Below are 12442 nucleotides of genomic sequence, written 5' to 3' on the forward strand. Positions count from 1 at the left end.
GTGTTTGCAATCACTTACGTTGAGTGTCTCGTGGTTGTTGTATTTGGCTCTGATGAGCGGCGTCTGAATGATGTCCAGGTTAGTTCCGGTGACCGTTATCGGGGTATACCCACTATGAGAGAGAGAGAGAAAGAGATGTGCTGCTCTTACTTGCGTTTCCGACATTTCTATCCACAAAGCAAATGTCTTTATTTAGTTTTAAATGAGCCGCCCTTGTGTGTGTTTTTTTTTTTTACCTGGAGATGCTCCACTCCGGCTCGATCTTGGTGATGGTCGGATCTTCCACGTACTCAAAACGCAGGTCCTTCTGGAGGTGAGCCTTGTCTATGCTCACAGACACGGGCACGTTCCCGCAGCCGTTCAGGGAAGCGTGGGTTCTGCAGGTGAGCCACTGGCCGCCCCTCCTAAGGTGACACATATTTTATTTATTCCTGATGCCGAGACTCCTTGATTCGCCGCCAGGCTTCCACGCATAACGTTCCTTATCTCAGCCGCTGGTTGTATCCCCTGTCATCTTAACACCAACTCAGACTGAGCTTCAATAGAGGCGTGTCTGAGAGGAACCACTCTGGGCAGCTCCATTACTAACCTCAAATAAGTGCACGGCTGGTCTTTGAACGTGACTGACACGTTACTCCCAGCATCGAGGTGACTGCCAGTGATGTTGACGATGGTTCCCCCGGAGACCGGCCCTCTGTTGGGCTTCAGGTTGATAATCCTTGGGATCTGATGGAAGGAGAGGGTCATGAGTGAAGTGGAAGGTGAAATGAAGGTTAATTAACTGAAACGCAGCTAAATGCTGTATGTGGTTTCCCCATGTAATATCACAGTAAATAGAAGATTTTGACCATTTTTTTCCCATGCAATCAAATATTAAAACTCACCACGAAATAGTAGTACTTGGAGGACTTGGCCTTGAATTCTGCTCTGCAGTCTCCAACCCCGACGCAGACCTGCACGTTCCCAGTATACTGGCTCTTCTCTGCTTTACCCATCTCACACACAATCCTGGAAACGCACGATCAAAACGGATATATTGGAATGCAAAAAAAAAAAAAGAAGCAGATACACTTAAATATATGGAAATACCACATATGTAGATGCGACTTCACCGAACAAGCAGAACGAAAGGGAACAGTCATTTCACTTGTGACCTCAGATACAGCTCTTCTGCTGGGTCAGCGTTTTACTTAAAAACTGCTGGCACACAACTTACTTTCTTAGCATAAGAAGCTCTGGGTCTGTTGATAAGGCAACTTCAAAGTAGTTTAAAATAATTTGATCTGCAGCACCTGAAAGGAACCCGGGCCCTGGATTAAACCAAAATGTCAACTAGATGCAACCCCGTCTCTGAACTTTCTAAAAATGATTACGGTGTGTGTGTGTGTGTGGTATTATGAAATATAGAGGCTTGGCTTGTTCTTTGATGCTCATGGAGAATCTCTTGAACTCTACCACGGCGGTTTGTAGTTAATCAGACTAATTTCTCATTGTCTAGGGATTAAATCAATTTACATCACGTTTATTGTATCGTATCAGGATATCGCAATCTCGCTCTCATTGTTATCCAATCCACACACACACACACACACCCCGAGGTGAATGCTGACTCAGTTGGCCATGCTGAATTGTTATGGCGCTTCTGTGTGGTTAAGGCAGGTAACACATTACTGAGTGTGTGTGTGACTCAAATCTCTCGTTTCCCTGTCGGGCATGAAGTGTTCAGCCGTGGTCAAAGTGCGCTCAGTGGGATTACGGGGAGTGGGAAAGCAGAAACGTTACTCTCAATGCATGATCTTTGCTTCGCATTCGCTCCAAATCACAGTGCGACTTCTCCCCGCGGACCCAGTGCAGCAGGAAACGACTGCATCCATACATACGATGTACACTTTGGAGGAAATGATGATTGACCGGCACGAAAAGCTCATCGAGAGTATAATTACGGGTATATGATTGATTAATAACCGTTATCAACTGGCTTCAGCCTCACGAGGAGAGGCTACGTCTGTTTGTCGCTTAGTGCTGCTACTTATTGGTGTGCAGCAGGACTTACTGCTCAGCGGGGATGTAGCCCTCGCGTATGGGGGCGCAATCCACTTCGGCCACCTTCACGTTCCCTTGGATCTCTCGGAAATCCAGGCCCAGGTTCTCGCCACGGATGGTCACGAGCGTGCCGCCCTCCCTGGGGCCGCGTAGAGGGGTGATCTGTTGAAATTCAACACGCAGCAGCTCAAGGCACAGTAAAGCCGGCGATTAACGGCCACGCAGTTGCTTTCAAATTCATTTTGAAACGTTTTCTGCACAAATGCTCCATATCTCCCCTCTCGGTAAAGATGACTTTGCCGGCGGGCGGGAGGAACGGAGGTTGAACAGAAACAATAAAAAACAGAATAGCAGTTGAAAGTGATAGCTGAGGCGGGGATTAACTCCACAGCTGACCCTGGGTCAGACCTTTGCAGTAATCGCAGTGTCCTTTGATTTATCAGCAGCATCTCTCACTGTTGTCGAGGCGGCTTCAACATCCATCAGCACTTTACTCACACTAGTGTTTCTTTGGCCGGTGAGTTTATATGTGTGTGTGTTTGTGTGTGTGTGTGTGTGTGCTTGTGACACTCAGACATCATCAAGCCTGTCCAGATGGATGGACATTAGAGACAGACACAGAATTGTCTCTTTCTATCCGTCTGCCGAGCAGACCGCCGCGTCACCATTTCCCCTGAAAAATAGTGATCCCAAGGATTTTCACTGAGGCCAAAACTCTCATTGCCTCTTTGCTCAGTTTAAAGCTGACAGGCTATAACGGGCTTGAGGCTCGGGGGGGTATTTTATTTTTTGTAAGGAAGTGACCTAAACTAAATTGGCTTGAAAGAACCAAGCCGACTGAATGACCCAGCTCATGTTCGGTCATCCATACGCAAGCCATGTGACTTCCACCTGGGGGGGGGGGTCAGCTCCCTGATGATATCTTAATAGAAAATAAAGCCTTTTTGGAGCAGGGCATACAATACATGCAATTAAAAAAAGGTTGCGTACAATATATTGCAGCTCTCATGTTATTAGCAAATATGAGGGATGGGGGGGGGGGGGGGGGGGAATAGAGAGAGAAAGAGGCAATGAGGCGTTGATTAGATTTGTGACACTGACAAGATAACTGATGGTTGGGTTGAGGCAAATACTTAATAATTTCTCTCCCTTTCTTTTTCCGCTCTAATGAAGCGTATTACAATGTATTACGGCTCCGGTCGTCCCGGAGAAGTCCTCACTCCTCACCCACAGACGGTCTTTATGGGGCTGCAATGTGTTCCTGCTGCAGCCTCGGGGATGCGAGGAGAAACGCTGCACCCATCTCCAGTAATAAATCCAGCGCTCAGGGTGAAGACAAACACCACAGGGCGGGAATGATTGAGCGTCTCACAGATCCAAAATCTCTAATAAGTGCATCGAGGCTACAAAGTGTCACGTCACCTGCGTTAAAAATAATCACAGTGGTTTGACTGATCAACGAGTGGAAAATAAAGTCATTAAAAGCTCTCACTTTTGGAGACCCAGCAGGCCTGCGTGCCCAGAGGGCCCTCGTTTACCCTCTGGTTGCTCATCCCGCTTCAGGTGAAATAATAAAACCGTGCAGTAACCTGTCAGGTTAACACGATCGCTGGATATTTAGGTCAGGCTCGTGGTGCCTTTAAGGTTCCTGGAAACAGCGCGGTTTACAATCCATCTCCTCTGTTTATGCCTTCCACTATTGCCCCACGTAAGGTGCGCTTCGTCTCACCTGCGTGATCCGCGGGTGGGTGCACTTGCTGTTGATGCCGTTGTGCTCCAGCCACTGGCTTTCCGGGTGGGGACAGTGTTGCTTGAGGGTGCAGCGATTCTCTCCTTTACACCAGACGCACCCAAACAACGGGTCCGCCTTCAGACACAAGCCGCAGCTTCCACGCTGGGCGTCGCACTTGTACAGATGAACTGTAGCAGGATGGAGGACAGAAAGCAGACGCTGATTAACGCGGGGAATTTACAGGTTGCCGAGGGGGTCAACGCGATTATTGCAGCATCTACAATCGCATTATTGATACGAAATCGCAACTGGAGCAAGGAATCGCTTACAAAACAGCGAAAACATGTCAGGCAGGAGCATCTCCACTCATGTCGGATAAAAGCTGCAGAACCTTTCCCTGTCATTGTCGGACTGTTGCTATGATTCCATCCACACGCGTGAACAAATCAGTCTAAAGAGAGAGGATTGGCCTTTTTCTGACTTCGACTCCTCTGACCCGTGACTCGAGAAATTGTGCAGAAAAAAAAATGCGAAAGGAAGGGAAGAAGGCGACATCGGAGAGAGAGAGAGAGAGCGAGGGTGCGGAAAGCCATTTTACAAATGGCTGGAGATACAAGCACAAATGGAAAAGCCTTAAAATGATGGACAAACGCTTCCAAACACACAACAGACTAGAAAGTTGTTGAGCAGACTCTTTCAATGTCGATCGATAAGTGTTTGAATATGCAAACAACACAACAAATGCTTTAAGAGCGACATTTAACGCAGCCTTTGTCTCATTCTGTCTCCATCTATCAGCATCCCAACACTCCCTCCCCACCTTTAGTTTACGGCGCTGCTGCCTCCCGCTTCACCCACCAGTAGATTTAACATATCTCCATGGCAACAGGCTAGCCATTCTCTTTTTTTAATTAGCATCAGATGCATGTGCGAGATCCGTCCATCAAGCGATGCCCTCGGAGTCGCTTCCTCCACAGGCAAACAAATGTAGGAGTCGGGTCGAGCATTCTGGAGTTCAAGCATCTCCTTCTCTTTCACTAACTTTTGTTGCGCACTTGTGTTCCCCCCCCCCCAGACGGGCAGACACACAACCGCTCAAGCACACAAATAAATACCGTGCGTTGCCTTACATCACAGCGTCATGTGTGCAAATCATTCCTAATTTTTACTCTGCGTTTTGGTTAAAATGAGTCGTTTCCCTGTCATAGAACCGTAAGCCCAGCACGCAACTGCGTTCTGGCGTGGGAAAAAAGAAAATATCAAATTATTTCCCAGGCATTTCTGTGAAGCCAAATTCTAAGTTAAATTTTTTAGATTTATTAATTATTTAATAATACCTTTTTTTATGTTTTACTGCTCTGTTCAAACATGCGCCAGAAAAGTGAGATAAAAAGATGAAATGAAACGAGGAGGGAAGACAGGTAAAAATGCAATTTATGCTTACAGAAGGGGGGGGGGGGGGGGGGGGCAGAAACGAAAAGGGAAAAAACATTAGAGAAGAGGCAAGAAAATGAAATTCAGTGGAGGAGAAACATCCAGATGTGAAACAGAAAGGAGAAGTGGAGACATATGGAATAAACAGAGAGACACTGGAGGGGACGGAGAGACCGACAGGAGGACGGAGGAAGAGCGGATGTGTTAAAGTTAACCACTCTTCACGGAAGCATCAGGGGATGGATGCTTCACCTCAGCACACCGCACGCCTGTTGCCATGGAGACCGGCTCCAAGGGCAAAAATGGGGAGGCAGTGGATTTAGCGTGTTTGTGTCCAAATGTGAAGTAAGAGTTTGTAAGAGACTGTGTGTGTGTGTGTGTGTGTGTGTGAGAGAGCAATCTGAAGCGCCGTGCATGCAAATCGTGCTCATGTTTGCGCTCACCTTTGTTGTGGGCGGCGTTGTCGATGCTGAAATCTCCGTTCCAGATGACGGTCAGCTCCACGGGAAGACTGCTCATCTCCATCCCATCATAGGAATACTGTCACCATGGCAACCAGACAGGGACAGAGAAGGGGGGAGATAAAGGCAGAGAGAAGCCGCGTAGCTCCTTTAAATAGACTATTATCCAAATACAAAAGGCGGGCGGATCATCAACAGGTGGATGGAGACACAAAAGGTGCACACATGAACTTACACTGAGCTCACGAACGTGAAGCCCTGTGGCGCTGACATCGTGACGGGTCGGCGCCAGAATCAAATTTTCCCACTAAATTATGGATTCCCTTCATCACAGCTCAAAGTAAAATATTTGGATTGTGCTGCGATTATGCCCACAACTCCCACAGACGGAGGCAGACGCACAATATTTAGCGTATCAACGAGCGATCAGCATCAAGACCAGCACAAAGACTTTCTCGTGCTCGTCCCTCATTGCCGTCGATGTATTATTCAGCCAGCGAATGGAGCATGAGCTGGAGGCTTTTGGCTTCCGACTATAATAGGAACAACCCTCAACTGGAATCCCCGTGAAAAATATTCTTGGTCACTTTTACGACAATCTTTTATAGACATTGGGGTTTCGATGGCTATATCGCTCCACTCATCCTCACCGATGTGTTTTGACACTGCACCGAAGAGCTGTTGAAGCGCAACGCAGGAACCCTGTGCTTGTTTCCCTGGATTGTCAGGAGGCACTCGTACCCCCTCTGTCCAGACTGGGGCTGGGGGAGGTTTTTGGCTCGGAGAGTGATCGGCTTCACCACGTCCACCGGCACGAGGATCCTTTCCGCCGGCAGCAGCCGAGGGCAGCCCTGGGAGAGACATAAAAAAAAATTGGAGGGCGGATTGACACGGAGCTGCGACTCGTCCCTCTCGGTCCAATGAGATTAACACCACTTGATGAAAACCTGCAATATAATTTTGTTTTATTGGAAGTATTATCAGGTACACTAAAAGTCTATAACTATTATATGAATGTGAAAAGAAATGATCGAATATAGGCTTTTGTTTTAACTCAAAATACACCTGCGTGTGCCGACTACTTATAAATACCCAATAAAAGTGGCTCATCTGAGCATTGCTGCCATGGTTTTAGCGCTAGCATAGAAACTGCAAATAATTATTGTCTTCAAAACAACTATTAATTATGGAATGACTTTATATGGATTAATATTATGATGAAGAGATCAGTGAAATCTATTTGGAGACACAGAGTAATTACACTGGGGGTATCCAAAGAACATGATTGACGTGTAAAGTAATGAAAAAAGGAGAATCCTCCAATGAAACAGAAAAGATATGATTTCGTCCACGATGAAATAAATCTCCCGAGCGAATGAAATGAGGAAGAGAAATATGAGTTACTTGGAAATCGGAGGGCTAAAATTAACCGCCAATCAATTAAGGGGTCGGGGAGCTGCCTAAATATAGATCACCTATTATCTTCCTGACAGATTGCATTGAGCGCGGTGTACAGAGGACAGGTTCAGAGAGGAGGACAAAGAGAGGACAAATGGATAGGAAAGCAGAGGACGTGGAGAACGAGAACAAGCGAGAGGTGAAACTGTTTCATGTTTCCACTCAGGACCGGTGGATGGAGAAGAAGAAAAAGTCAGCAAATGAGAAAGAGGAACAATAAAAGAACAGAGAAACCGAAAAAAAAGAAAAACCCATTAAACATATGCGACAGGATGAGCTTCGGCATGTCAAAGAGGCAGAGGGAAGGAGGGTGACTAGAAGGAGAGGAGATAAGGTGATCCCCTGCGTGGTTGGAGCTGCGGGGGAATGAAGCATAGCACACGGTGAACTGGGCGATAACACTTGTTTGAAGTTCATTAAAAGCCACTTGATTGGGTTAGGCTGAGTGATTGACTGGGTGGCTGCGCGCTGAGAGCGAGGGGAGCACTCCGTGACACTATTCACAAAGTCATTATAGATAAATGACAAATAAAAAAAAAAAGGGCGAGCGAGTTCGGTGACGGAGGAGGAGGAGGCGGCGGCGCGTGTCTGTTTGCCCGCCACCAAAATCTCATTTTCCTAGGAACGGAGGGTCGTGTTTGGGGAATGGAAATCAGACGGATAGCAAAGAGGGATGCAACCCACTGTTTTTTTTTTTTAATCTCTTCCATTTAAGACGCTTGAACAATGGGGACAATAAACATGATCAGGTTCATGGAAACTACAGCCTTGGAATTTCATTACAGTGTATAAAATAAACGCCTTGAGCTGCAGAGCCAGACAGCATTTCTTGCATCATCTGCTGTCATGGCAACGGATGATTTCTGTATTTATTTTTTTTCGATGTGAATCAAACCCATTGCAGTGAGGCTTACAAGCAAGCGCACGCTGTTGGTGCATCACGTCCTTCCTGTTTGTACATAATTACACACACTAAGATAACACCGTGCGAGCGTTGCCAACGGTTCCTGAGGGCCAAGCGTTTTCAGCGGGTTTGGATGCACGCACGCGAGCGTTTGCATGTCGTCTGCTGATGCTGGCGGCGTTGGCAGAGACGCTCGCCGTCAAACCCGTGAGGACTTAATGTTAGCATTGAGTTGATCTAATATCAGCGTGCTATTTCCGTTTACACCTCTTCCTCGCAACCACGCCAAGAGCCAAAACGCGCTAAAATCACACATTCACATACACCTGACATGTAATGCGAGACGTACGAGGAGGAAGAGAAGTGAGAACTATCAGGACGCTATTATATAAAAAACTGGTCCTGCTTTCCTGTTAGAGGAGTTCGAAAAGAAAGTTCACCAAAATCACAAAGAACATTTTCAATGGATTTATGCTCCTGTGGCTGCAGGTTGTTATTTGCTTTTGTGCTTGTCACTTAATATGCAAATTGCCCCCACCCGGCTGATGAAAAGACAACTGGTCTGTCTGGGAGAGGAAGGAGAGATGACAAAACACACCCTTGCATGTGATAACGGGTGACGAGGTGAACTTCAGTAACGGTCCGACAGTCAGGTAATTGAGGACCAGAAAGAAAAGCGGCTTCTTAATAAGCCCCGACTTCTGAAAACTAAGTTAGAACCCTATTTTTCTCTCTAATTATCTTTCTTCCTCCTCCTCTCCATCGCTGACTCATTGTTTTCTCTGGCCTCTTATCTTATTCTCAGTCCCGGTCACGATACAGCCGTCTTATCTCGGTCGCTCGCTGACCCTTCTCGGCTCTCTAACAAACTCCTCGTTGATTCGCTCTGCTCCTCTCTTCTGACTTGTTTTTTTCTTCTTCTTCTCCAGGACCTACTTAGGTCTGATAATTGGAGGCTGGTGGGAGGTGTGAAGGGTGGGGATGGGGAGAGTGACAGAGAGACGGCAGCAGAGCTAGGAACTGTGAATGTAAAAGCCCTTGGCATAGTTCGAAGCGAGGAAGGAGGGAGCGTGAGAGCGAACGGGAGCGCGGTCCGTAATTATAGCAGTGTAAGGTGTGAAGATGAAGAGGATACTGCGTCTTCATGCAGCGCACGTACACACACACACACACACCTCGTGGTTACCAAGAGCTGCCTTTAACTGGCCTCTGTTTTATCATCTAAAGAGCCTCGGGCAAAGACAGTCTCCCACTCGTTGCTCATTCTTCCTCCTTCCCTGCTGCTCCTCACCTTGTCCTCCCTTTTTTTTTTTTTAAAACCCCAATCTGTCCTCTCCTCGCATTTTTTTTTATCCATCCCCCTGCAAAGTTTGATTTCTTCGAGATTGTTTTTGACATCATCCAATTGAATCGCTATGGTAAATTAGCCACAAATTTCCTGATAACTTGGTTCTCATGGAACCTTTTGTCAATTTCTTTTCATTTTCATTCCTCATTTCAACAGTTCCCCGAGGTTGTGAGTCCTCAACTGACTCCTCAGCAGTCACTTCCTGTGGATGCCATTGATTTGTCTATGAATCCAACCCTCTGCCATCCCCGTCCAATACAGCAACAGCTGTTAAAGCTGGCATTTAACTTCTTTGATCAAATCATTTCAATCACCTGCGAATGATGCAGACAGACAAAGTAGGAATGGAAGGACAAAGAGAACAGGAAGCGTTCAGATCACCGATCTGTGGGTAAGGGATGGAAGATGCAGTCATAAAAAGTGATCAATACGCTGGTTAAAAGTCAACGCATGACTTCTCTCAGGAGAACAGATCAGTCTTTGAGATGCGGCGAGCAAACATCTGATCCGAGTGCCCACATCATTTGCTGGAGTAAATAAAAAGGCTTAGCTTGAACACTATCCGGCCACGCATACTAATAACGAGCTCAACCAGTGGGGAGATCTCCCTGGTCTTGATCATTAGCATATTGTTAAGGGATTATTCAGATCACTGCCGCAAATCCCTTAATTGTAATAGTACACAAGAAAAGGTCATCTGGAGCAGAAAAAAAGGCCGTCTTGTTCCACAGAACGAGTGAAATTTGACAAAGACTGTGTGACTGTGCTTGTCTGAAACATTCAATTACGGCAGTGACCCAGAAAAAAAAAAACATCTCGCAGCAAATACATGACCTTGGATTAAAGGGGTTAATTAGGAGCAGCAGAAATTTCAATAAGCCTTAAAAGCACCTGCGTTCTCTGAAACAACATATCAAAAAAAGAAGGGCCCGCTTTGATTTTATGGCTTTCTTTCAGTCTCGATAGGAGATGATTCACACATTATTATCCTCAGTCAATATTGACCGGCAGCCCCTGAGTTAATTGGAAAAGGCAAACCCGCAAAAGGACCTACTATGGAGAAGGTTTGGATGGATAATGGAAAAGGCGGAAAAAGAAAATAATATCTGTGCAGGCTGAATGGCTTGGGGGGGGGGGGGGGGCATGGGCGGAATAACACAATTGAGAGCAGACCGCTCATCAATGGAGGCAATCTGGCTGAGCTTGTCCCTTCCGACATACGGCGGCCGCCAACCCAGACATGAGCACTAGTGATCTTCATCACGGTTCACCTCAGGCTAGGATTAGCAGGCCGCTAAGTCCCGGTAAAAACCTCCACAAGAAAACCAGCCTGATTTTTGGCAGGGCACGGGGAAAGAAGAAAAACAGCACGATAAGCACACCTGAGATCACGCACGGGTGCACACCCTAAACGTCCCCTTTACCTCGATGCGCCGCCCTCTGACATCTGGGGCTCTGAGGCGGAAGAGGAGTGGGTGGGCTTGGAGGAGTCATTGAATGCACCCCATCCAGCGAGTGGCTTGCCCTCTGCAGCAGAGCAGCCTAATTGCGGCGGGCTCCGCTTCGTCGGGAACAGAACCGGCTGCCAATATTATTGATAATTCACACAGAATAAGCTGTCGCAGGGAATAGGGATGGGCCAGCGGAAATGGCCATGTTTTATTACTCTTCCTCTGCCCTTTGATGTGCAGTCGAGAGCGAGACATGCCAAGGGGCTCGCGCCAGATGGAAGCACGACAACCGAAAGGTGTCTCAATCCTTTGAACGCAACATTTTTTTTTTTGCATGTGAAACCTAGAAGGATGGGCATTAGTCCTACACAGCCAAACATTTCCCCCCTCAATTTATTTCACTGTGTTTTATCACCGAGCTGGCTCGGCGCAAAGAGGACGGCCGGGGGCCGGGAAGCAGTTAAAATCAAGGGAATAATTTGTCTGGATCTTAATGGGCTACACTTTGATTATCTTTCGAGCCTAAAGGCTCGCACCTCCAGGGGAATTTAGGGCCCTCCTGACAACTCAACCCTTCTACGAGCACACACAGGAGGCGGGGATGACTGAGCAAATCGATTGAAGCCATTTTGGGTCGGGACTCACCTCTGGCTTCTTGACCCGGCCCTCCTGGAAGGAACATGTTCGGGGGTCGTGGGTGCAGTCGTGCCTGTACTTGCACCAGTGGCACTGGTAGGGACTACTGACGCAAGAGAGGCACCTGGGTGGACAGCAGCAAAGACGGAAGATGGCGATAAGCGTCGACATACACAAGCTGAATATTTGCTGCTTACTCATATGAAAAGCTATACCAGCGGACGGAGACTTACGACTTGTGCACGCTGCAGTTGTAAAAAACAAAACTGGTGTTTGCGAAGGCCAGGCCGGTCTCCTTGGACTTGAGATAAAGTTGCACGATCTGGTGGTCGCCTAGAGAAAACAGGTTGCAATCAGATCAATCGTTTGATCACAAGTGAAGGAGCATTGACCAAAGGAAAATCACTGGCATTATCCTCAAACTTATTATAATGCTGATGCTCGCACCAGACACATCCTAAAGCGCCGCCGCTTCCATGATAATCATTTTTCACTCGTTCACGCGTCTCTTTCCAGCGTCCAGTCACATCCGATTTTCCCATGAAGGAAAGACGACTGCGCCGCTTTGAGCCACAGGTGCTCAAGCCTGTTGCAGCGGTAGAGAGAGAGGGAGCGTGGAAGGGGTTGCTTTTTTTTTGTTGGGTTAAGGCTTCCAACGCCCGCTCTCACACGCACACACACACACACACACACAGACATCCCTCGGGATGGAAAATATTCCGTATTTGACGGTGTATTTGACAAGGTAAAGGGGGGAGTGTGTAGCGTGTGTGTGTGTGTGTGTCTGTTTCAGCATGATTGCGAGCGCGCGGCTCATCTGTATTTGGTGTGTCCTTTTGTCTGGTCCTAATGAAGAAGTTCATGTTTAATTCAACAGCACATGCACACATCTAACTCCTCTCCTGCTCCACTACACCTCTGCAACCCCCCCACTCCTCTCCCCGCAGACGCAGTCTCCTCTTTTCCTCCCACACT

General features: G+C 47.3%; 1 protein-coding gene across 1 annotated transcript in view; it reads right to left on the minus strand.

Annotated features, from left to right (window-relative positions):
- plxna4 (plexin A4) overlaps positions 1-12442 on the minus strand; it is a 132352-nt gene that overhangs the window by 24563 nt on the left and 95347 nt on the right. The window contains exons 7-16 of the mRNA XM_068755252.1: positions 11701-11800; positions 11477-11591; positions 6321-6521; positions 5653-5749; positions 3773-3963; positions 2054-2205; positions 885-1008; positions 590-726; positions 237-404; positions 19-112 (exon numbers count right to left, since the gene is read on the minus strand). Coding sequence (XP_068611353.1) covers positions 19-112; positions 237-404; positions 590-726; positions 885-1008; positions 2054-2205; positions 3773-3963; positions 5653-5749; positions 6321-6521; positions 11477-11591; positions 11701-11800 — 1379 coding nt within the window. The remainder of the gene's footprint in view (positions 1-18; positions 113-236; positions 405-589; positions 727-884; positions 1009-2053; positions 2206-3772; positions 3964-5652; positions 5750-6320; positions 6522-11476; positions 11592-11700; positions 11801-12442) is intronic.

This window comes from Brachionichthys hirsutus, chromosome 22 (assembly GCF_040956055.1).
Source record: "Brachionichthys hirsutus isolate HB-005 chromosome 22, CSIRO-AGI_Bhir_v1, whole genome shotgun sequence".
Classification (NCBI taxonomy): domain Eukaryota; kingdom Metazoa; phylum Chordata; class Actinopteri; order Lophiiformes; family Brachionichthyidae; genus Brachionichthys; species Brachionichthys hirsutus.